Source organism: Emydura macquarii, unplaced genomic scaffold, assembly GCF_026122565.2.
Source record: "Emydura macquarii macquarii isolate MOO-44397 ecotype Brisbane River unplaced genomic scaffold, CSIRO-AGI_Emac_v2 contig_67, whole genome shotgun sequence".
Classification (NCBI taxonomy): domain Eukaryota; kingdom Metazoa; phylum Chordata; order Testudines; family Chelidae; genus Emydura; species Emydura macquarii.
Genome location: NW_027130204.1, coordinates 10,762,619 through 10,788,748, shown reverse-complemented (window position 1 = coordinate 10,788,748; position 26,130 = coordinate 10,762,619). Strand labels below are relative to the sequence as shown.

General features: G+C 37.5%; 1 protein-coding gene across 1 annotated transcript in view; it reads left to right on the top strand.

Moving 5' to 3' along the window:
• Positions 1-25,639, top strand: part of DLG5 (discs large MAGUK scaffold protein 5) — a 162,305-nt gene extending 136,666 nt beyond the window's left edge. The window contains exons 18-33 of the mRNA XM_067539533.1: positions 458-602; positions 1,846-1,967; positions 3,100-3,189; positions 4,573-4,741; positions 8,424-8,586; positions 9,387-9,520; positions 11,419-11,583; positions 11,976-12,159; positions 14,950-15,098; positions 15,518-15,688; positions 16,929-17,125; positions 17,935-18,078; positions 18,317-18,444; positions 19,357-19,466; positions 20,990-21,099; positions 24,219-25,639. Of these exons, the coding sequence (XP_067395634.1) occupies positions 458-602; positions 1,846-1,967; positions 3,100-3,189; positions 4,573-4,741; positions 8,424-8,586; positions 9,387-9,520; positions 11,419-11,583; positions 11,976-12,159; positions 14,950-15,098; positions 15,518-15,688; positions 16,929-17,125; positions 17,935-18,078; positions 18,317-18,444; positions 19,357-19,466; positions 20,990-21,099; positions 24,219-24,322 (2,285 nt within the window). The 3' untranslated portion in view covers positions 24,323-25,639. The remainder of the gene's footprint in view (positions 1-457; positions 603-1,845; positions 1,968-3,099; positions 3,190-4,572; positions 4,742-8,423; positions 8,587-9,386; positions 9,521-11,418; positions 11,584-11,975; positions 12,160-14,949; positions 15,099-15,517; positions 15,689-16,928; positions 17,126-17,934; positions 18,079-18,316; positions 18,445-19,356; positions 19,467-20,989; positions 21,100-24,218) is intronic.
• The last annotated feature ends 491 nt before the right edge of the window (positions 25,640-26,130 follow it).

Sequence of the window (26,130 nt, the reverse complement as noted above, 5' to 3'; positions counted from 1 at the left end):
CTTGGAACCATTTCAGACCAAAAATTACCACATGATTTCACTGCACTTCAACCAAGATGCATCGTTACCACCCCTTTATTTCCCTCAACCATTGCAACAGCAAAAAAGTGAGATGGCACTGATTGTATGTAACCAGAGACCTGGGGATTTATTTTGAGAGAGCTCATGAATTTAGAGACTCAAAAAAGTTATTCATGCTTCACAAGGATCTTGGAAAAGATCTTCATTCTAAGTGGAGAGGCAGCATAGCTTTATGGATAGGGCATTGGAGTAGGCAATAAGAGATCTGGATTATAATCCTGCCACTGACTTGCTGGGTAGCTTCCCACTTCAATAGTAACTTGCATAAATGTTACAGGCAAATGACTTTAACTCAGCATCTTGAGTATGCCTAGAGTATTTGAATGGATTTAATGAGGAACAACTCATACCATATATTTTGTCCACTTTAAAATAGGTACTGTACCAAGAAGTTTAGCACCATGTCCTGCAGTAACTGCTGTCATGAGAAATCCAGTTTATACTGCTTGGAGCCACAGAGTTCACACCAACAATTGCCCATCTGTTGCCAGCCAAATCTGCCATCAGCATCTGCATCCCAGGTATGTATTCAGAATGTCACAAGGTTAGATCTTTGTTTCTATTTATAAATAAATTAATAAGATAATTCTTGCTGTGCACACTTCAGTCCACAAGATGGGGAACCTTATACTAGTGCAGCATAAAATAATTGTTTTATTGAACCATTTATCTGAGAATCTCAAACATTATATAAAGGCAGTGACTTCTTCCTAGGTAAGGTTACTATGGGCTTCCCTGAGAGAGCCTTGAAACTTTGGCTTAAACTTTTTTTTTTGCCTGAAATGATTTACTTGGAAAGCAAAGGCGAAACTGCAAAGTCTGCAAAGACTGCAAAGTCTGTAGAAAATTCAGCCAGTTCTTTTGGCGTTAAAGAACATTAAAAACTCTTACCTGATCTGAAACGTTGACTAATGTTTTGTCCTCTCTCACTGGCTCAACTCTTTGTTATCCATTTGGAATGTCCATAGTTAAATGACTTTGAAAATTTGAACCCAGCTATGTTTGAAGCCAGTAAATTATAATTGAGCTAAGTTATTAACAGTAATTGTGGATTTTTTGGGTCTAACTCTGCTCTCATTGGCAAAGCCAGAGATAATACCCAATTCCCACTTCCCTACTCTAATTACTAAGCCAACACCGTGTTCATGATTAGGTTCTATTAGTATATATTTTGCAAATATTTTAAATTGTACCCATAAGCTTACTTGAAAAAGATTGAATTTATCACGAAGTACATACTTTGTAGGGAGCTTGGGGAGCCGAATTAAAGCCCATAGAAATTATTTCTGTTGAACTGTGAATAAATGCACCTTCTATATAAGAATCTGATATATGAGCACTGAACTATGATAGTCAACTAATTAATATCTATTAGCATATTTCATGAAGAGCAAATATGTTTCTGGGACTGGCTTGTACAAATGTGTCTTCTCAAAACAGTGTTTTCTCTAGGACTGAATAATAGGTATCTTTATTGTCTGCTTCAGTGTGCTTCTTAGGGAATACTTGGTAGAACATAGCTGTCTGAGGCTCAGCTATTTTAAGGATGCATTGCAGTGAAGTTAATGGATTAAATTGCTGTCCAAATAGTAATAGAGAACTAAAGCAAAGTAGCAATGGTACTGAGCTGAAGATACACTTTTCATGTAATCTTTTACTGGTTGGTGGATTGGGTTTCTTCTTGATCCTCTGGTTGGCTGGGGTATTGTTAGTTTTGAAGAGATTATTTGGAAGATACTATAACATACTTTATTTTTGATGCAGTGCTCAGCACCAAGGACGCCTGAGTTTGGACCTAAGTCACAAACACTCCAGTGATTATTCTGAAAACTCGCGTACGAGAGCATCACATGGTTCAAATTCATTACCATCCAGTGCAAGACTTGGTAATTATCATTTCAAATTTGTTCATGCAAAATACTCTGTTTACATCTAAAAAAAGGAGAGAAAATTCCACCCCACTCAAAACATCTTTCAGGGATCCTTCATAACTATCTGAACCTTATGGGTCCATTATTTTTTCTTGCTTCATGTTTCTGGCTCTTGTAACTTAAGCTTCCATTTTTCTCACTGAGAAGATTTGGGTGAAACCCCTTTTATAACCTGTCTCCCTCTGCTTAGTATGTCACAGCTGAGTGGTGCAAGACACTCCTTTCAGCAGTTGTTACTGTATGGAAGGCAATTATGTGGTGATTGTCATCAGCAGGTAGAAGGATTTGAAATTCAGAGGTGGGATGGGAAGAGAGAAAGAAGGTGGCTACAGAATGAAGGCATAGATGTTACCAATGATCAAATGCTTGTGTAGCACTTACCTAACAAATTATTGCATTGTGAGAAGATAAGGCTTATTAAATTGTTTTACGTCCACCATATACAGTTCTGATATTTGTTTTGTGTCTGTATCTATTTCAGCAAAACTTAAATATACACACACTTCATGGCAATAGTCTTTAACATTACATAGAACTTTTAATTCTGAAATATTTTTAAAAATGTATAAACAAGAATTTCATGATTCATCACTCAAATGCAACTAGCTCTATGGCAGAACATGGCAGCTGTTTAGCAGCACAACAAGTTTGTCAAGTTTAGGACAGGAAGTGAAATATCTTATCCATTGAAACTAGTGTAGGTAATTGGAATACAATTAAACTCTTTCAAAATGTGCCAGTGGAAGTTGAATGACCACAGGTGATCAGGACCCATCTTACACCTCAGTCAAGTAATTTGGTCAAAAATATTTTAGTTCTTTGGTGCCAGAATAAGTAGTAGGTAACTCAGTCATTTTGTAGTACCCAGCAATGTTTACATTTAAGCAATGCCATAGCTGTACTAGCTATTTGAAGTAGATGGGGGATTATAGAGGGATTTTTTTAATAAGGCCTTGATTCTGCTAGGAGAACTAGATTCTTGCACCCATATAAAGACCATTTAACTTGTCTTTGAGGATTCAAAGTCTAAATGTGTTTTATTTGTTTACATTTGCATAAATTCTGACATTTTCTTGTTATAAAATAGGTTCTTCCAGCAACTTGCAGTACAGGACGGAAAGAATTAAGATCCCTTTAACCCCAAGGTATCCACGGTCCATCATGGGCTCCGACAGGGGTAAAATTTTCTATTTTTAATTTTTTATTCCTAATACTTTCAGTATTGCCAACCCCAAGTATTAAAAAAGTCACAAGTCAGGCCCCCAGAAGATTGTCTTAAAAATGATAGGATTTTAAATGATTTTTTTCAAGGGTTTTCTCCCAACTACAAGTACTAGAAAGTTCCTTTTTACTTTTCAACATGAAAGCACTTGATTCTAGGAGCTGGCGCTTTACAGAAAAAATCAATTATCACAAGTCTCCTGATAAAATAGCGTGTGTCAACACAGCAGCTCTGTAAGAGTTTTCGTCTCATGAAGTCATTTCCTAATTGTATAATAGTGGTGAAATGACTCCATGAAAGGTGTATGCATAATTTTATTAGCTCTAAAACACTGTATTCTTTGGCAAATTAAAGTATTTCTAACCAGAATATGAATTAGAGTTTAAAGGATTTTACATATTAATATTTTGCTTATATAAAGCATTCTTCATCAGAGGACTTAAACATTTTTTACAAATATTTATTGAATTATTGGAAATATATAGAACTGTGCAAATTATTTTCAGCAAACTATTTATTCTTAATTAGCCCTGTTTTCTGTTCATGAACGGTAAAGCAGAACAGATATTTTTAATTCTTCAAAGAAAATTTTACATGAGTACAATTCATTTTGTAAGTTGCTTGTAAGTTGTTGACTGCTATTAATGCTTTGAGTATTCTGTATCCTTAATTAAAAATTAAAGATGCTGGACATATGTAGGTCACGTGCTATGTTACTGTACCCTGATTGAATGAATTAACTCTTATAAACAAGTTTGTATGATTTCAAATGTACTTTCTGCAACGTTCTCTGATGCAGCAAATGATTGATCTGAACATTCCTGCCTATCAGTTTGTTCAGTCAAATATTCATGGGAGAACCAACACAGTCAAAACAAATTTACTTAAAAATATAAATGTTCACAAATAATTTTTTTGCGGTATTTGGCCTGTAGGTTATGTACATGGATTTTGTGCTGCTTTAGGCTGCTGCTGCTGTTTGGAAATGTTTCATAAGGCATTCTAACAACCATGGAGAATATGTCTCCTTTGAGACTATGCTGCACATTCAGATCTTCATTTCATTTTTTTCCGAGATTTTCTTTTTCCTTATTGTCAGGGCTTTCCATTACTCATGTGCATTTATATATGCATTTGAAGGATCTTTCCCTTGGCCTATTCTCACTGTTACAGCTTTAAGCCAGTGCTCTCAATTTCTAGCACAGTAAAATTTACTCACATTTGAAAGGCATGTGTAAATATATTCACGTGTTTATGTAAACTGTGCATCAAATGTATATTATGGGTGTGCATGTCTTTTAATATCTTTTCAGATTCCTTTCTTGTATCATTATACAGGTTCACTGTCACATTCTGAATGTAGCAGTCCCAGCCTGATTACCCCTCCACAGTCACCACTGAACCTGGAAACATCATCTTTTGCCAGCAGCCAGTCACAGAACTCCCTTTCTACGTTACCCAGGATTTCTATTAGCCCGGTATCAATTGGAGAGCGTAGAAAAGATAGGTAAGGTGATAGTTGTCATCACCTTTCATAAAAATATACCTGAGATAATCGTGCTCGATAGTTTATTAGAGTGAAGAAACATAAACTATTGGCTGTGCAAAATCAGGAGTATATTATAGGTGCTGAGGTGTAGTTTACGTCCTGTTTGGGTCGTAAAAGAAGCTTGTGTAATGTACTCTTCCTTCAGAAGTTATAATGTAGTGTTAAAACTTGCAGAAACTCTGAGACTGATGTGTGAGACAGTGTATTTTCTGTTAGATTAATGGCCTCACCAAACAGGTGCAGCTCCTAAACTGCGCTGTTTCTCCTCCTGGTAGGGAGTCTTAAGGGCAGATGCATTTTTACACCATTTTGGTAGTATAAAGAAACCTTATATTTACATGCACTTTAAGACCCCCTTACGTTGCCAGAGGGGTGTAAAGGGACATTGGTATACATAGCACCCTGGCCCTCAAAATTTAAACAATGCAATAACATAGATATTTTATATAATAATATTTAAATCTTAAATCTTACATAACATTTTATCAGGTTTCATCATGTGGTAACAAGCTTTTTCAGCAGTTTTTACTCACTATGTACGTATTGTACTATACATTGCTATTTTGAAAGTGACTGTAGAGAGCACGTTGTGGATCTTTATTTATTAATTCACCATGATTTTTGTATCAACTGTAATCCGTTTACAAGTAAAAAGATGTTTTCTTCTAATTGTCAGCCCTGCAAACTTACCATGGAATCTGCAAGTCAAGATGGGATTTTTCCCTTCTTATACATAACTAATAGAGAGGGAGTTTGGCAGCAGAAATGATGTGTTCAATTACGCCCATATAACCTCATATTCAATGGAGTTACGCAGGTGTTAGTGCTTGAAACTTCAAAAAGAATTCTGTTGATGTACAAGCAAGAATAAAATCTTGCACACTTTTAGCCATTTTAGCTTTGCTAGGCTTGTGAGGAAAAAGCAGACACACAGGCTAAAGATCTGCTGAGAAGGAAGGTGCTGTTTTTACTTTTCACATTATGGTCCCGGTTCATGAAAGCATCCCTACTAAGAATAGTTGTTGTCCTGAAGTAAATGGGACTTGTGCACTGTAAACATTTTTCTAAAAGAATTATATGTTTTAAGGGACTTATCCCATCCCCAAAAAATCTTAACTCGTAGCTTTTTCAAGAGGCTATAATACAAACCAAAAATATCAACACTATTTACTATGATGTTAAAGAAAAATAATTAAATGTTTAAAAGCAGAGCAAAAAGAAGTGATCAGTTTAAAACATTCTTGTAGCCACTCTTTAGAGACTGAGGCACATAAAGGGAATGCTACAGCAGAAATAAGTGTTGCTTTTGATTTTAATAACATTACTAATCAAGTGAGACACCTTTTTAAACATTATTACTTTTCCATTATTATTATAGATTCTCTGCTAGCTGTGCATTACTGATACATTTCCATCTGCATTGAGTAGAATCCCAAAATATGCTAGTTCTATCAGTTTGAAAATTATGTACAGGAGTAGGGGTGTTCATATTTGATTGTTGTCCAAGAAAATGCTCTTCAAATATGTTTTCGAACATGGAATTTGGGGAAAACAATATGTTTCCAGCAACAATCCTTCTCACCCCACAATGGAGAAATTTAAATATCCATGTGATAACATTTTAGAGACTAGGTTAAGACACTGTAAATAAAGATGCCAAAGAGATGACTGAAGCGTTAGGGAAAGAACCCAATTTACTAAATTTTGCACTTCCATGTTATATGTAATTGCATCATATTCCTAAGAATGTGTGAGAGAGAAGCTGTATCTGTCTACAGAATAGATTAAATGTCCTAAGGAAGTGGAAGTTTAAAAGCTGTCTCTGAATAATTTTCTAGTTTCTAGAATTTAACACATCTCAGTTAATATAACAACATAGAAAAGAACATATAGGTTTTGGATTAAAGTAGATTAAGTGTGCTTGTAATAACACATGTTTAGCACATGGCACTTTGCATTTTCAAAGGGCACTAATTTACCAAGTCTAGCAGTGATTCTACTCTGTCACATTTGGTTTATGAATACTATTATCCTCATTTTACACAGCGATACTCGGACAGAGGTTCTGATACACCCAGGACCACAGAGAGGAGTTAGTGTCAGCATCAGGATTACAATTAAAGAGTTCTTCATTCCAGAATTATGCTTACTCCATTAGACCAGACTTTTTTTTATTCATAGAAATTTGTGACACTGAGGATGAAAGAGCGTTGTCTTGGAACGGTATTCTAACACAAGCAGGGGGTAGGCAGAGAGGAGAAAAGGTTGACAGAAAGAAAATAAAAGCAAACCAAAAGAAAACATTAAGGAGTTTTGGTGATCCTGAAAGAGAGAATGCAACCATAAATGTTATTTTTACAATGATAAAAGGGGGGCAAAGTCCACCTTGTTCCCCGCCTCCCTCTTTTCAAAGCTGTCAATCAGTCACTTGGGTGCTTTTGAAAATTTTACACACGGAGCCTAGCCAGCAGCACCATTTTATAAGCACTCTCTAGAAGGTTAATGTTTCTATTTGCATGTAGCAGTGTTATGGGGGAGAGCGACTTGTTCTGCTGTTTTGAAGGGGTTAGAATTGGGCACTGCACTAAAAATTATAGGTCCGAGGCAGTTGTGATTTGTTCTGCCTTTTGGAGTAAAGAGTAGAGATTGCACCTTGTGCTGGGAAACTCATAAACAGGCTTAATTACCTTACCTAACGTATTATAACACTGCTACTCAGCAAGAAATAGACACACAAATCAGAAAAGAGTTCGCTAAATGGAGGAAATGATGGACAGAAAACTGCACCAGGCTTTCCTTCTGAAATAATGTGTGTAGACTATTGGCTCTTGTTATACTTACTAGCTTCTGTTACTATTGTGTGTGTAAGTGTTCTTTTCTTCTCAAATCTTCTGCATCTTTCAGATATCTGTTCCGTAATAGGTCTTTTCTGAGAATCCCTCTGGCTCCTAGGCCTAGGTTCTCATCACTAAGGAGTTTGAGGTTGGCCTGATATAAGGTTGTCCTTCTCAAGCTGTATTGCTCACCTTGTGCTATTTCACATGTTTGGATAATTTCCCTCAAGGAGGATTTGCATGGTAATTGTAATGCTACCATGCAAACTGCTGTTTTAAAGCTTGAGTTTGCAACTGCTTAATTTTCATTACTAATTTGTGTTTCCCTGCATACGAGTATAAAACTGATATTGTGTATTGGCTTCTCTCAGTTCACCACCCTATCATTTACAATATTTACTTTCACTGGATATTAAGACTCCCAGCATTTATAAACTGTAAGGCACCTTTTTGGAATATGGTTTGTAAATTGCATATTATATATAGTAGTTTACTTTTATATAATATGGATGTGGAGGGTTATTTCCTACCTATTTCCCCACCATAGTATTTATAATTCACATTTGCCATAACCTTTTTTTGTGCAGTCATGTATCTAGAATTGTGTATCTGATATACATTTAGTTTCACCACCCTCCATTGCATGGTGTTTAAGGAATGCATAGACTGTTTACAGAATTTTTAGTAGCTTTTTAAACTAGTCTCTGTATTACACTTCAGATAGATACATAGTGCATGTCACTTTAAAATGTTATGCTTCAAGTGCCATTTTGTCCAAATAAATGTTTAACAATTTCCTCTTAAAGGCCATACATGGAAGAACCACGCCATGTTAAAGTGCAAAAGGGTTCTGAGCCACTAGGGATTTCCATTGTGAGTGGAGAAAACGGTGGGATATTTGTGTCTAAAGTAACTGGTGGGAGCATTGCCCATCAAGCTGGCCTTGAATATGGTGATCAGTTACTGGAGGTAATTTTGTTTGCTTAACATTTCTATTACTTAGTATACAAATGCAGTTGTACAAGTATAAAAATAATGCAAACTATCTTATAAATGAGAACCTTTCTCTCAAAATATAAATTATACAATAAAAAGGATATTCTAGATCATAATAATTCTTTCATTCTATATAAAGTTTTGTCAGGTTTCATCACAAATTATTTCAGCAGTTTTTATCACTGTGTGTGTCTTGTTTAAAGTATAATGCTGCTTTAAAGGTGGCTATGTAGAAGGTACACGTCTTCTGCTGCAGTATTTGTGGAAGATAGATGTACCTGAAGCAAAACCATGGAACCAAACAACCATAGACTGTACATGATTGAAAGTCATAACTGGATCCAAAGTTTGTGTCTTGAACCTCTCTGTACTTAAAATCATTTATTAGAGTGTAACATGAACTAGCAAAAAACTTTAAAACAAAAACCAAACAAAACAGCCCAACTTCAGATGTTGTGTAGAAATCTTTGCAGTACTCCAATAGAAATGCTATCTGTCATCCAAAAATAAAACCTTTTGAAGATTGTCATGAAGTTGTCAGATTTTTAAAGTTGCATTGATTCCTCCAAAGCAGTAATTAAATAGTAAAAGGAAAAATCAATAGTTCTGTAGCTGCTCCTTCTCCCCCTACTTCAGAAAACCATCTCACAGATTGAGAGAATCATATTTCAAAAAGAAAGATCAACAGATCAGGATGCTGAAAGCCCTATAATGACTTTGCCAGTTTTCCTTTGAAAATTTGATGTCTAATGTTTTCTATTTATTCATTCTAGTTTAATGGAATAAATTTGAGAAATGCTACAGAGCAGCAGGCTCGACTGATCATTGGACAGCAATGTGACACCATTACTATTCTGGCTCAGTACAACCCACATATGTATCAACTTGGCAATCACTCACGATCAAGGTAAGATTAGCTAGACCTTGAAAATACTATTGTCTGGTCTTTGTCATTTATCAAGATTTTAAAAACATTCTAAACGGAGACCATTAACTGAAGATGTGTTGATTAAAAAAAAAAAAAAAAAAAGTGCTTAGAAAAGAACAAAACAAGGTGAATATCATCCATTTAAAAAAGCATATAATAAAGGCATTTGTCTTCATTTTGTTTGACTAGATGAGGAAAATTTATTTTTTCAGAAACTTGAAACTAAAAACAAAAATGTGGTTTTTTTGTTTTGTTTTTTTACCACGTAATCACATCTTGGTTTGCTGTTGTGGAGCACTGGTAGCATTGACACTTTGTCAAAAGAGTACTGAAGGTTTTTATTTGCAAAGACTATGCAATTATATACAAGAATTTTCTCAGAGATGTGAGGGAAGAGGCTTACTGGCCTTTGAATGTCCTTTTATTTAAAGTATGCCAGACCACATATCAAAAAAAATAAGGGAGTGCTTCTGTAAGAATCCATTTTGTTCTTTTAAAACAGGCTGGTTCAAGCAAAAAGGGTGTGTAAGGCAAAAAATCTGCCCCCTCGAGAGATGGCATGGTCGTTCTCAGAGAGGAACTGTACGGTTCTTAAGAGAAAAACAAGTTAATGACACACTTAATTTTTTAAGCAGCCACATTCCTTGATCAGCCTTAGTGGGTACTGAGGTCCTCTGCTCGTAGCAGGCACGTGCTGTGATAAGCTCAGTATGAATGCTAGATAGATACATAGTGGGTATGTCTACACAGCTCCTGGGAGCAAGTCTTGCAGCCTGGGTCGACAGACTCATGCCAGCAGGGTTTGGGTTAGCATGCTAAAAACAGCCGTGTAGCTCTGATGTTTGGGCTCAGAAGCCCACATCCTTCTGTAGGAGTCAGAGCCTAATCTTCAGCCCGATCCGGAACATCCATGTTCCTTTTTTTAGCACACTAGCGTGAGCCCTGTAAAATAACAATAGAGGCTGTGAGACTCACTCCCAGCAGATGTGTAGACATACCCACAGAGTGCTGAACTTTGGTTCTTGCCAGGTAAGAAAAGCAGAAAATGGTTTGAAAATAGTGTTTATAATTTTTGAATGTGCTCTTGTGGGCCTTCCTAAGGGCCCTCCCAAAATGTCACATGTTGAAATGTACATAGGCCTTTCTGCATATTCAGTTCTGTCTGTCCATCTGCATGTGCAGATAATAGGTTCCAAAACACTGCAGCTGTCTTTAAGGAGGCCTGGTAAAGGTGCAGCCTTGTTTAATTTGGGATCATAAGCAGCTGTTAGTATTTTTATAAAGCTTGTAAATTCACCTGTAAGCACTTACATGTCGACATATGCCTGAAAAAGTCTTTGAAAACCGATCCCACTTCAGTTAAACTCCTAGTAGTGTTTTGAGACATGATCACACTAAAAACTGAACTGTCTCTTTCACCTTCATAATGTTCATTATGACAATGCTTGCATTTCCATGAGGCTGTAGGGTTTTTTAATGATATGCTTCCCAGTATAGACATAGGGCATTTCCAAATAATTTAATTCAAATTAATTATTCAGAAATAGCAACAACAAAAAGCAAAGATATACTAGTGAGGAGTATAGTTTCCTGTGGAAACTAAGGACCTAACTGGGAGCTCTGCACGGAGGGGTCTTGCAGAACAGAGCCCAAAGACATTAGCAGTAAGACTAGCACAAGTTTGCCAAAAAAGAAATGTAAAAGGGTTATCCTGTGTGTTGCACTATTTTGATATTTCTCAATTGATTCCATATTGATTGCAGCCCAGATTAACAATTCAGATACTGCTTTTCCCTGGAATCTCAATATTCCTTGGTGTCTGAAGCTAGTTTGGTATTTGAGGGCCTCTTGACATTTGTGCGTGTGTGTCTGTTTAGTTCTCGTTTAGAGCCAGTGAGCAATCATTCCACTCCTCAAGGCAGCGGTGCTGCAACCCCTGACAGTCATTCCATAATTGATACGGTGAGTGAGCAGGAGGAAGGAACAATGACACCTCCATCAAAACAAACCACGCCTACAACTAGTCCCCGGAATTCCATGAGGTAAATGGGTCTGTTTCATTTTCTGCTTTTCCAGGAGTGGGGGAGGAAAAGATGCAAAATGAAATGTGCTTCCTGAAGTGTGCTGGCATTTTAAAATAGCTGACAGGAGCACATGGCCTGAGAATAAAACAATTGCCTTGTTTCTTGCAGACCTATTTCAGAAGCACTTCAAATACTGATATAGGAACAAGATGAGTTTTATTATGAATAATACTGGAAGTATGAAGTTTGACTTGTAAGAATGTTAGAAATGGGATACTTGTGCTAGAGAGTTGTAATAATGGGGGAGTTAGGCTGCTTTTGTTCAGATGACTAGTTGCACTTGAACTCTAAATGAGAGCAACAAATTAACTTTTCTTCGAGTAAAGCAGGTTATTTCTTTCTATCAAAAGGGTCCCTGTGGACACAAACAAGAGCACCCCTGAACCAAGAAATGTTGTCATTAAAAAATCCCAAGTGGAGCTTGGAATCCAGATATGTGGTGGAAACCTGTATGGAATATTTGTCTCTGATGTAGAAGATGACAGCCCAGCAAAAGGACCTGATGGACTAGTAATGGGAGACATGATACTTGAGGTAAAGATACAAAATATAGAAGACACATTCCCTTCTAACGTTTCAAATTTTTTAGAAAGCATATAGCTTGAGAGCCTGCCTGATGGCAGTCCAACGAATTGGTTGTTGCTACTAGATTCCTTACAGCAGAGCACTTTCTGGTAGCTTTGATAGCTACATGCAGTTGTTCATAGGAACTACATTGTTGTAAGCCCCACTCTTTTAGGTTTCTATCCTGAAGCATTCTTTTCTGCACTTCATGGAAGGCCTTGCTTATGCGAAGGACGCCCAGCAAAAATTCCCCACACGAAGACCATTTCGACCAGTGTTAGTAATATTGGAAAACCCAGTTGTTAACATTAACATTGTTAACATTAACCCAAATGTTAATAATATGTAAGCAGTTGTATGACAACTGTTGGAGTTTGTCTGAAACAGTAGCTTTGAGATCTGTCAACTGTCCCCATCATTTCAACGGTGTGTTAAGACTTAAGTCTCATAAACATTTAAATGCTAACAGGAACTATTTCACAGGTGATCATTTTAGCAGAAATATGCTTATTTTTCACTGTCGGCTGGAGTGGCAACTAGGACAGGGTTCTTTGCAGTGGGGCAACTAGCTGGAGAATGTGAAATTACCATTATTAGAAATTAACCTCTTTTTCAGCCATACATATAGCTGCTAGTGTAGACATGGTAGGCTGCTATGAGCCACAGTTTCAGGTAAGGGTGGATAGTAGTTTTGTATGTCTGCACTAGGGTTTGCAGTGGTACAGACACACAGATGGCTGTAATTGGGACAAACCCTGAGTGTAGAGAAGACCTCAGACTGCTCTCAGAGGAGAGGCATACACTTCCCAGAGTGAAACCTGACCTCCCATGACCTACACTGCACTTACCCCTTGTTGGTACAAAAATCTGCAGCACGCTGCAAGAATAACAGCTGCAGCAGCATACAAAAAATTGGATTAATATAAACCCCCCTAAATTATACGAAGAGCCCTGTGCTGATTGGAACAGACTGTTGGAGAAGTGGCAGAAGGAGTACCCCATGATTCTCGGGTCCTGCCCCATAACTTGGGCCTAATATACCACTGAGGGCTCAGGGCCTTGGTTATAACTCTCACAATTAAATAGTTAGCAAGGACTAGCCGTGCTCAGAGAGTCATCTTTGCTAGAGACAGGAAGTTTAGAGTGCAAACCACACACAAGCCTGAAATACCAGTATTGGTGTACATGTACTAGGAGTTGACATTCATGGCTATGGAGTGTAGTAGGCTCCAGATGGAAAATCTTGAGCCCAGATTCTGTACATGGGATGCTGAAGCCTCTATGGCCCAAAGGCCCTCTCCCCATGGAAGGAATGAAGGAGGCAAGAAGAGCGGGTCCATGTAACAGAGAAGGTTGGTCTTGTATCACAGACTGCCCTTGTGACCTTGGGCAACCACTTAATCTTTCTGTGCCTTGTTTTCCCATCTGTGAAATGGGGATATTTCCCTACCTGACAGAGGTGTTGGGAGGATAAAAACATTTGTTTGTGAGCTTCCCGGCTACTATTGCGATGGAGTCCATGTGAGTACTTTGGTAGATCTTCCCATTGTACCCCCTTACTCCTGGATGTTGGTACACATGTAGGAGGTGTGCAAAGTTTGTTTTTAAGTGTATGCCTTGATTCAGACCACTTGATCTGCCTAGGGATCCTAAAATAAAAAGTATGGCCTGAACAGAGAAACTGGATTTATGATTTATTACAACAATCTGTAACCCACTCAGCCCCTCTTTTGTCCTATGACTGCAGTGGTGTTAACGGGCCACTTTACCTTGCATGGTTCTTTACAATATGTGTTGACTACTTACTGTAGACCAGTGTTTCTCAATTAAATTTGGCCGCGGAACCCTTTTTAACTTCTGCGGGGCCATGCGATACCCTCCACTGAAAAATCCGGGACATCTTCCCCTTTTCGGCGGCGCGGTTTCAATTTTTCGCGGAACCTTGACATTCTTCTATGGTTCCGCGGAACACCAATTGAGAAACACTGCGCTAGACCATCTGTGCCACCTTGCATTTTGCTGTGAAGCTGCGAGTATCTTTCCCAGACCTGAAGAAGAGCTCTGTATGGCTCAAAAGCTTGTCTCTCTCACCAGCTGAAGTTGGTCCAGTAGAAGAGCTTACAGCCATATCTACACGACAAGATTATGTAAACCTGATTTACATAAGCCTACAGCCACCGCAGTTAAAAAATCACTTGTGTGTGCACGCTGGGCTCTTTGTGTTGGCAGCACGCATCCTCACTAGGAACGCTTGTATTGATTGTACCATCAGTGTGGGTAATTTGTAGGATGGCTCCTGAAAGCCAGTAGTGATCAACATAAGCAACGCAGAGTCTACACTGACATTGCGTTGACCTCATTACATCAACTGTGACTATGCTGCTTGGGGAGGTGGTGTTACTAAATCGACATAGAGAGGCACTTAGGTCAGCAGGAACCAAAGTTAGGGGAAGACACTTCCACAGCTAGATCGATGCATATGGTAGGTTTTTCTCCTCTTGTGTATGTCCACTGCATTTTTTTTCAGGATTTTTTTTTTTTTTTTAAGTCCTACTCTTGCTCTAAACTGGACATTTTAACTGGTGCCTACACTACTGTGGTATAGTGCTGTGGTGAATTTTCATTTTACACAAATACCTGCCATTGAGAGAACTAATCTCAGTTTACACACTTTTCAGGTTCCACTCTAACCTACAACCTATTAAGACACAACATCAGCTCTGAGACCACACAAGTTCTGTGTTTTTCTGTGTTTTACAGTATGGATCTGTTGATATGCGAAATAAAACGGCTGAGGAAGCCTACCTTGAAATGCTGAAGCCAGGAGAAAATATCAGAGTAAAGACTCAGTACAGAATAGAAGAATTCAACAAGATTAAAGAGTTACCTGGAGATGGATTCTATATCAGGTATTCACATGTCCATTAAAGAGCTTACTATCCTAACCATTGTGCCAGCAAGAATCACATGTGGTTGCAAATAATTCAAAGGCAAAAGACAGTACAAAGCTGCTAGAATAGTATGCTGATCATTATATGCAAGGTAGTTCGGGGATAAGAGAGAGAGCAAGCCAGTCGTTCTGCTTACGTTGGAAATTCAAAGCACAATACCTTATCTTAGCTAGTCCTTAATTCTTTGCAGTTGCTGCAAGTTATGGTTGCCACCTAAACCCCAAGTGTAACTGCATACTTCACTGTGAGTACTGGGGTGTTTGGAAAGCTAGATATCAACTCCAGAAGTCATTTCTTTTCCGAAGTATCTACAAATATTTTGCTTAACTTGAGATGGTGGCGCTTCAGTTATTGAGTCTATTTGTCTCTCTTTGCAGAGCACTTTATGATCGGCTGGCCGAGGTGGAGCAAGATTTGAATTTTAAGAAGGATGACATTTTGTATGTTGATGATACTCTACCACAGGGGAACTTTGGTTGCTGGATGGCTTGGCAGCTGGATGAGAATGCTCAGAAGCTAGAAAGAGGACAGATCCCCAGCAAATATATGTAAGTGACCTCAGTAACACATTGCTTCTTTATCATCCCTTAAAGTGCTGAATGATGAGCTATCAACAAGAAAGGACTGGATTTGAGTCTTCAAAGCTGTGAGATTCTTGTGTGGTATTAGTTTCCTAGACGTGTTATTTTAGGGGTGGCAGGTTTTAATAACATCGAATTAAATGTTCTGTCAAGTCGTTTTTAGTGCTGCTAATAGTAACCTCCTCAAAGTGGAAAGGATGCACAGCACTGGGATGTGAAAGAAGATTCAGACAGTAACCTAAGTGACTCTCCACAGCAATATCCTCTTAACTGGGGATATCAAACTCATTTTTAGAGAGAGCCGCTCCCTTTTGAATTATGATCTGTGTCCATTGAAAATTGTTTATCCCCAACAATCCACTGTTACCAAAGGTCGATTTTCACCCAGATCAAGTGCAGAGTTTAGTGCAGTCACATTCAGTAGCACACAGCAGGCAAATAGTCTCACTTCTTAAGACCACGTCTCTTTCTGCCCTTCATTTCTCTCCCTTCCTCGTAAGAATTTGCAAGGAATTCTTGACAAGAGAAGCCACACTAATACATAGGATAGCTGTTGTATAACAATTTGAAAGCACAGTATAGACATAGCTATCCTCACAATGTTCCTGTGAGATAGGTAAGAAAGAACTGACCCCATTTCACAGACAGGAAGATGCATTGTATGTACATTGTTTGCTTCCATTTAAAATGCAACTGCACGGTATTAACTTTGTTGTAGAATGTTGAACAAAACTAGTCACTTAATTTGCAGAAACAATTATGGCAATGCAACGTGCTACATCTTATAACCAAAAGTGTGTTGCCTTCAATTCTGTCTATGTAGGGGGAGATTGACTTTCACTGGGAGTTAGTGTCTAATTACCTTTAAAAATCTACCCCAAAATTCTCAGTCAGAACTAGTTGCGCTCTTTCCAGCACTATTATATTTACCTACATTCTAGTATCCCTGAAGAAGGGCCCAGAGAGTCAAACTTAAGATATAGATTACTTGGGATATATTCTCCCAATGTTGATCAACAGTAGTTTCTGGTAATTCTTCAGTTTATGGATATTTTGTTGATGCTCCTTGAGATCATTTGGCGATTGTCTTAAACAAGTTTTCTCTAGTGATGTTTGATTTTTCTCTTGCTTTGTGAAGAATGGCTCTTAAATTCCTTATGTGCTTGTGCTAACCTCAGTACAACTATTCAATCAAATTTCATTGTAGGATGGACCAGGAGTTCTACAGGAGACACAGTATGTCTGAGGCTAAAGATGAAAACAGCTCCACTAAGACATTGTCAGCAGCAGCTCGAAGATCATTCTTTAGAAGAAAGCATAAACACAAACGTAGTGGTTCCAAAGATGGAAAAGATTTACTGGCTCTTGATACAATCAGTACAGACTCCATTCCTTTCTTGGATGGCAAGTGCCTTTATTACATTTAGTTTTCTTAAGGCTATAGCAATGCACCTATGAGAAGTGTGGTTTTCTGGTTGGTTTGCATATAAACAACGGAGAATCATGTGTCCTATGATGCTTATTGTGCTCAGGCCCAACATAGGCATTAAATAACAAGTCAGACCATTATCTCAAATTAGTGCTTGTAATTTTTTAAGTTTAAAAAAAAAAAAAAAAAAAAAGTCCATCCCCATATGTTTAAATATTAAAATTTTACCTTCTGAGTGGGGTTGGCAAAAGCCTTTTAACACTTAAGTCACCAACTTGGTTTTAAATCCTTCTTTGACACTCACAGTTGGTGAGTCCATATCACTAGACTTAGACAAAGAACTGCTAGGCAAACAACTGAATTCAATATTGCTTATACTCATTTGCTGCTTAACTGAAAACATGATGATTGCAACACTTGCATTTTACAACTGATAGAATGTCTTGGCTCCCCTACAAATTCTGTATTGTCTTCATCTGTAGAAGTGACAGGAGTGTTCAGTTTTCATAATTAACACTAGGAAAAAACCTAAATCACAGTGGCTAGTTGTGTCACATGTTCCTGGAATGGAGGAAATGGTGATTGTGTGTGGCGGGGGGGAACGACAGGACTGTGTATTTGTATACTTGATGAATCCAGTTTCTCATAGTAGGACTACAGGCCCTTTGTCCATTGCCAAAGATTGGTGTTGAAACCTTTTGTAATTGTGCGCCCTTTAGTTATCTGAAGGATACTGCAAAAAAATTGTAAATTGTGCATAAGTGACTTTTTTTTGTTACTCTAGATTCTGTGAGTCTGGCTTATCAGCGTGTACAGAAGGTGGATTGTACCTCTCCCAGGCCTGTACTCATTCTAGGACCATTACCTGATGCTGTGAAGGACATGTTAGTCAAAGAATCTCCTGGAAAATTTTGCAGATGTCCCCTTGGTAAGTGTACAGGGAATGAGAGCAATTTTGTGTTCGTTTTGCCATGTAACAGATTTATATGTACTTTGTAGAAATAACACAATCATTTGACCTACCAACTGGATTAAAGGGTAGCACAAAGATTCTAGAAGGGGGAGGAAAAAAACAGGACTGTGAATTTCTGTAATATCCTGTAAATCTTGTTTTGCGGTTAAGAAATGTAAATGAACAAATTATCCATTTTTGTTCTCTGAAACAGAAGTGATGAAAGCTTCCCAACAAGCCATCGAACGGGGAGTAAAAGACTGTTTGTTTATAGATTACAAACGGAGGAGTGGGCATTTTGATGTGACAACAGTAGCTTCCATAAAGGAGATAACAGAGAAGGTGATTGTCTCTTAATGGCATCTTCTGTCCCTCCCCAGTTCACCGTAAAATTTACAGATAATTTTTATATACTATGTTTTCTGAAAAAGTTGTACTAGTATTGGTATTGTTCTGTTTCAAAACACTACCAAAGAATTGTTCCCAGGATATTTTCTTATTGAGAAAAACAAGGTAATTTAGTATAAATGCAGTTACCTTGTTTTATCATGTCACTATTTAAAGATTCATTATGTAATCCTAGATGTAGAGAAAAACTTCTTGTGTCTGTGATTATTTTTTAAGTCTTCTTTTAATATTAGTTAACAGAAATTCTATTCATTGCATAGTTTGAACTAACTTTCTTTTTAAAAATACTTTTAAATACTTGGTTTTCTTGACACTGTTCAGGTTGCATGACATTTGTCAGTGCATAAACATTGCAAGAAAGAAACCTCAAACCTGACTTTAACAGAATGAATGTTTTCTGTCAAACCAGATATACATTCTTATCGCTTAAGGAGGAGAGGTGTATATTTGATCTACTTAGGAGATATGAAAGACTGTTCATCTGTTCTTAAGACAAAAATGAATGAATACCTAAGTCCTTTGTCACAGTAGGCCTGGAATTAATTGATTAATCTGTTTTAAATTAAATCTTCAACGTAATATAAATCTCCTCAAATACATTCCTGTTCTATTAATATATTTTTGTACTTTTAATGGGATTTATTGTTTTAGGCATTTTTGGTGTCCTAAGCATTGACAAATCCTTTACATACAATGCACTTTGTAATTACTTCCACAACACATTTTATGTGAAAAAGGTGTTGCCAATATGCTTACTGGCCTGTCATAGGAATGTAAGTTTCCCTGGGGGATGTATAGGGGCTTTGTAAATTTTCTTATGCTTTCTACCCCAATATTTGTTTATAGGACTGTCATTGTCTGTTAGACATTGCTCCTCATGCTATTGAACGGCTCCACAGTGTTCACATCTATCCTATTGTCATCTTCATTCGCTACAAAAACGCGAAGCAAATCAAGTAAGTGGGAAGCATAGCTTACGGCCACTTGTTTTATTATACAATAATAATTCATTTTTTTTATAGTTCGTTTCATTGTAGTATCTCAGAAAACCTTTATAAATGTGAATCGATTAAGCCTTGCGACTCTCTGATTAGGTAGGTGGGTTGTAATGAGGGATAAAATGAAGGGACTTCTGTAACTTACCATGTTATGATATAAAATATATTAAGTTATTTATCTTCAAGTAAAGAATGCTGAGATGTTAATGAAGGACGAAACATGAATTCTGAAGCACATCCCTTTAAATAAAAACTCCACCACCTCTTGAATACAACCAGAAAATAAATCTGAGGTAGTACAGCTGTAATAGCTATTGGCCAGGTTTTCAAAAGATAAAAAACTGCTGCTGCTAAGCTCCCTTGAAAATCTGGCCAATAGCTATTATAGCTACTGTTTTTGAAAACAAATAAAATAATAGTGAAAGATTGAACTGTTGACACAGGAAGTCGTGATTTCTCAGTACTCATCAAAATAAGGTGTAATAGAACATTAGCATTTGGTGTACCTGTCCTGGGCATCAAACCATTAAAAGTAGGATTTTCAAAGGCACCCAAGTAATTTAGCACAGGTCTCATTAATTTTCAGAGGGATCTGTGCTCCTAGGTTGCTTAGATGCTTTTGAAAACCACCCTAATGCTAGACCAATGTCTACAGCAGCACCACAACACCAGCCTAGCTTCATGTATTAACTCAGCAGTGCAAAGGCAGGCTATCCCCAGTTTTCTTTTCTTTTCTTTTCTTTTTACCATTTCAAACAGAAACATGCCTTTATTCCCTTAGATCTAGGAGAGCCTGTGTTTATATCAGGTTTCTTTACCTACCTACCCCAATTGCTACAGTATCCAAAGTATCCAAAAACATAGGATCTTTGTTTCATGCTTATGAGAACATTTTCTAGAGAGATGCCCGGACCAAATCCATGGATCTAAATGCTCCTGAATGCTGGATAAATTTTTGTCTGGAGAAGGGCTTACTTTACAGCTGGTCCCTAATCGCTAGGGTTTTTTTTTTCTTTCCCAACTTGTATCATAAGATTCTCTGTTTCTTTGCAAAGTTTGATAAATCCATTTAGATTTTAAGTCCTTTGATTGAGCAGTTTCTTTGGTGTTGCTTTGACTAAGGAGAGGTGTTTTTTCAAAATGCAGATTGATCTGAGACTTATGAAAAGATTCTTTAAAATAGGAAAAGTTTGAGGTTTTTTTTCTTTGCTTTCACTGATCAGTGAATGATTCTGTGAATTTCTGCTAATTTCTGCTAATGCCACGCTGTTTCCTATTACAGAAATTCATATACTGTGGCCATAACTTAAATCTCATGTCAATGGTAATATTACACTGAATCTCCAGATGGCGCTCTCTGTGTATGCCTGGCTCTCTGAAAATTAATCAGAGACTTGGACATTGCCATAACTGTATGTAATTCATCTAGAGTCTGTGGAAAGAATAACTGTTAAGCAAATGTTTTATTTCTTTTCTTACAGAGAGCAAAAAGACCCAATCTTTCTGAGGGACAAAGTTACACAAAAACATTCCAAAGAACAGTTTGAGACCGCTCAAAAAATAGAACAGGAATATAGCAAGTACTTCACAGGTTCGTATTTAATCATTTCAGTAAGAACACAGTTGCAATTCATTTCACCTAAACTATGTTTCAAAAGAGCCTTTAATGCATAGCAGGTTTTGGGGAGGGGGTTTGAGTTTTTCTTCCCTTGGTTCTGGTCATGTTTGCGCTCTGATTCTTTTTTAGGAGAAAATATATAATCTTTTTATTTAAAAAAAACAAAAAAACAAAAAAAATTTTTTTAGTGTATAACATGGTACTGTTTTGGTTTTAGTATTTAGCGTCATCTATACACTATAATGACTTCTCTCAAAATGGCTGTGTACAGTATTGGGAACATTATGGTGAAACTACATAAAGTGTAAATGGTGTTGATGGGAACGTGACTGTCATAACATGACAACGTACACTAATTTTTGTTCCTATTATAAGTGTAGTGTATTTCAGACTTGTAATGTAAGAAAGCTATACTGGCATTTAATGGCTTTTTAGAATAGTACACGTGATATGACGTATGTTGCAGTGGATCTAAGAAGGCTGGTACACTGTCATTGAAATGTACCCATTTTATACGTAATCATATCAGAGGTCTGTTTAATGGCATAGTGCATAATATGAACTCTGGAATATTTGAGGAATATTTTCTAACGTGTTTTACCTGAGACAGTGCTGCAGTACTTGAAGGATACTTCAGCTCCTTTCAGAGCACCAAAGTCTTCTGCATAAACTCTCAGCATTCCGGGTGAAATCTCAGTACCATTGAAGTGTATGGCCCCAACACCTCACAGAAGCACAGCATGAGGTCCCGTAAAATAATAATTCCAAGCCCTTAGATAGAGCTACAGTCTTTAAAGTTTCTTTTAAATTTAAAATTAAAATTTTCTTTTTCTTTTAAAAGAAATTCTATTGAGATTTTTGAAGAAGCAGTTTTACACACACACACATGCACTATACAAATATCTTTAAGGACAGGTCTGTCCCTTCGGTGCTAGTACAAGTTGAGAAAAATCACAAATCATTAACAATGGCAGTTTTTCAGCTAATTAAACCAGAGAAGTACTCTCTTTTTAAAGACATTACCATGAAGAGCACATAGCTAGTTTATATAACTACATGCTATCCTCTGTTTTTTGTGTGTGGGTGTTGCACCCATGCATTGCATGTTGTCTTAATTGAGGCCCAGTCCTGCAACAAACCTGTGTGACCAGAGACTCATCACATGATGATTGGGCTTTAAAGTGTAAGCTCTTTGAGGTATGGGTTGTCTGGATGGGGTCTAGCACAATGGTTGCCCCAATTTGGTACTCCTGCATGCTACTGAGATAGACAACCAGAACACCTGTGCTGAAACTGCATTATAGTTTTGACCAACTGAAAACTCCAAGCTAAGATTCGGTGCTTAACTGACAGGGCAAGATTCTGAGAAAAGTATATAGTTTAAGCGTAGAGTGGTATGTAATCCTGCACACAATAGCTTCCTCTCTCCAGTGTGCAGCAAACCTACAGGTCTGAACCCCACGTCTGCTTCAGTAACTGTTCTTTTTGGCTAATAGCCTATTCAGGCCATCTTCACTTCAGAGACTGCACACTGTGTTTGATCTGTATTGCCTTTTTAAATGCCCCTTTCACCATGTACAGACCTGTCCTTTTTGAGTCAATGCATTCTGCTTCCCAACTTGTGGTGTTGGTACTGCACAATATGCTCCATCAATTAGAATACCTTTTTGTTTAAGTGGTAATCGATTCTCTTAGTTTCAGAAGAGGAAAAAAGGCTGCCTTTTGCAGCTGTTTTTTCCTGTTACTCTAACCTAGTATTAGCGTGGCCATGGGGTTTTCAAACACAACTATTAAGGGCTGGTTCACGTTGACTGCGCGATTTGGTGGCAGTCGACGGGAGTTACACAAACTATGCAGAGTAGTTTGCATAACTGACATGGACTGCTCAGCTTCCCTTCTGTGCGCTGTTCACACTGCGCTGAGCCGACAGGAACAGTGTTCCTGTCAACTCAACGCTACGCTACTTGAGGGGGTGGACTTACTCAGTCGACTTCCTGATTGATTGAGCGGGTCTCACTGACCGCTCAATCGATCCTGAAAGATCGATCTGGCAGTGGCGATTTTGCCGCCGTCAGTGTAAGCGTAGCCTTAGGCATGTAAGGCATTGTTTAATGTTTTAAAGCTCCCATGTTCTGCTCTCCCTTGTATCCACTGATTTTTTTCTACACGAGTGCAGTTGCAGCTGAACAACTGCTAGAGCAAGGAGACAACAGGCAGAACATTAAGAATAGTGTCAGTACAGACCAGGCCAGAACTTTGGGGATTATTATTGTTTTGGTAAAGTCCCATTTCCTGCTCCTAACTGCCTGCTCTATTTACTTTGCATAGTTTGAGAGTCATGGATGAAGTTTATTTTAGCGGGTAACACCATGATGCAAAACTCTTGCTGTTAGTTCTTGGGACTGAGAACTCTAGGGCAGGTAGCAGGGATTTCTTAGCAAGAAGACCCTGGCCTTTTGAACTTGTTCTGCTTGGCATTCCCCCCTAGTCTGAGTTTGGCAAGCCTAAGGACACAGTGCCAGGTGTATTTATGGCTGTTTGCTTCCCCCAGCCCAACATAGTTGTCAATAAGTTTGTGGTGGCAGCAACGGTGGTTTTATTTAACTCAACCCTATACAATTAGTTTTAAATATTTGTAAACAGCACCTAGTTGCTACAGCTATAGTCTCTGTGTATTATTACATAAGTATTAAACCTTGAGCACCACTTGTTCAGCAGTGAAGGTTGATTATGATAGAATGTGGTTCTGGCCATCTTTAGATATAATGAACTAACTTTGCCACATGATGCCGCTGAAAATAGCACGCAGAGGACTCAGTAACAAAACAGTTGTCTTACGCTGATTATAGCAAAGGCTCTGACTGCCTTCCTGTGTCATTTTAAGGGTTAGAAAAGTCTGCATATTAAATACTTAACCTCTAGGCTCTGTTTATCCTTGTTATTGTTTTAACATATTCATGTATCTGCCAGATATCCAAGCGGTTAATTTATGCATGATCTGTTGATATATACCATGTAGGGAAATGCCTGGCCAAGAATTACTTTTTCCAGTGCCTGATGTATGTGACTGTGGTGTTTGTTTATTTTTGTAGGTATTGTCCAGGGAGGAGCCCTTTCAAGCATTTGCACTCAGATTATGACAACTGTTGATCAAGAGCAAAATAAAGTCCTGTGGATTCCGGCTGGCCCGCTATAGATATTTGCTGTGAAACTATTCTACAGATGTAACTAAACAGTGGGCTTCTCTTTTTGTCCAATGAACACTATCTATTTATATCTCTAGAGATATAAATGATTGAATTTTCATGAAGGGGAATGAATGATACACTGAACAAAAAAACAAAAAAAAAACAACCCCAATATCCACAAGGTGTGCTGGAAGGGATAGATCACTTTATCAGAAGAACTGTATCTTATGGTGTGCTTCTATACAGAACAGGACAGGATATAACATAGGTGTACTTTTTCATAAGAGATTAATTTAGTGATGCTGCAAAAGAAAAACCCTTTAGAATGACAAGTTTACAAAAACCTTTTCCAAGTATTTGGTTGTTGATGTTTACTTGAATGTTTTTTTTGTTTTTGTTTTTTTTAAGTTTGTTTCCTTTCCCTTATTGAGGTATCTCTCCAAACTGGAGTGACGTTTCTGCATATGAATGAATGGTTTGTTGGCAGTGTGATTCTACCTTGCAGTTCTGACCATTTCCGAGCACACTGTTGACATGACTACCGGGTAATCACATGGGTTTTGTGAACGGTACATTTTTGGAGTGAGCTCAGAAGGAAGTGCACTCCTCTACAGGGCAGACCACTGTTTGTATTTTATAAACGCTCGTCTGTCAAAGATACTGTTTTTTGTTTTTATGCATGGATCGAATATTTAAACGTCATAATATATCTGATCAATCTAATCTTAATGTGTGTTGAGAAATCATTTTTGGTTGTTGGGCCTGGATTAAGTAAAGATGGGGAGAGTCAATAGCTAGGCCTAGCATGCTGTGTGTGTCACTTTTAGAAACTGTAAATATTGAAAGCTAATGTTGGTGCAATTTTGCAGGGTAATTCTTAAGCATTGTACTTCAGTGTGTACCATTCACATAGATTTTTATTTAATATAAGAACAGTCACAGTTTTAGGGCTTTGATTACAAGCCTTTAGGGAAGGTACATAATTGTTAGTGTTGTCACTATCAACAAATAAGCAATCGTTTAGTTTTGGTTACAATACTTATGTACCCATTGTACCAAACTCCATTGTATCAGTTCTTTTTATTTTTGCACTTCTGAGTCTGTGTTCTTAACACAAGGTTTGTTTCTGTCTCTGTTTAGCTGTCATGTTTGTAGGTACTGTACTTCGATTATTCTTTTGAAGTATCATTTGAGTAGAACTGTTTCTTGGTGACTGTTCCTAACATTTCATTATGTAGCAAGAAGTATTTTTTAGTTTTACCCAACAGTTGGTAGTTTTTCTTTTATTTGCAGTTTTTTAATAAAAAAAAGGGATTCTTCTTGTACAGTTCTTCAAAGAAAAATTTGATCCTCAATTTTAACTTCTGTTTTACAGATACTATTTTATAGTTCAAAATACTATTAAAAAATATAGGAAATATATTGATGAATTACTAGTAAAGTACTTTACTTGTTGAGGAACAGCAATTATATTTTTTTTTAAGTTGAAGTCACAGTTGGACTCCAATGGTACAATTTGAAACAGACCGGTACTGTCCTGACTTGGATTTTCTGTACTAAAAATAAAAATGTCACACTTTGTATTAAAAAAAAAAAAAAAAAAAAAAGTTAAAGAAACTGATTACTGTGTTAAATAAGAGGCAGTTTCTAGAATTTGACTTGTGTATAGAACTTTTTATATATATTGTATATTCTCACTTTTTACTTGAGAGAGACAGAGCCATTTTTAGTTCTTAATTGTACCTACAATATTTGCACATATAAAATCTACTGAAATTGACAGGTGGGTTCTGCATACACAAGCTTTGTCAACAAA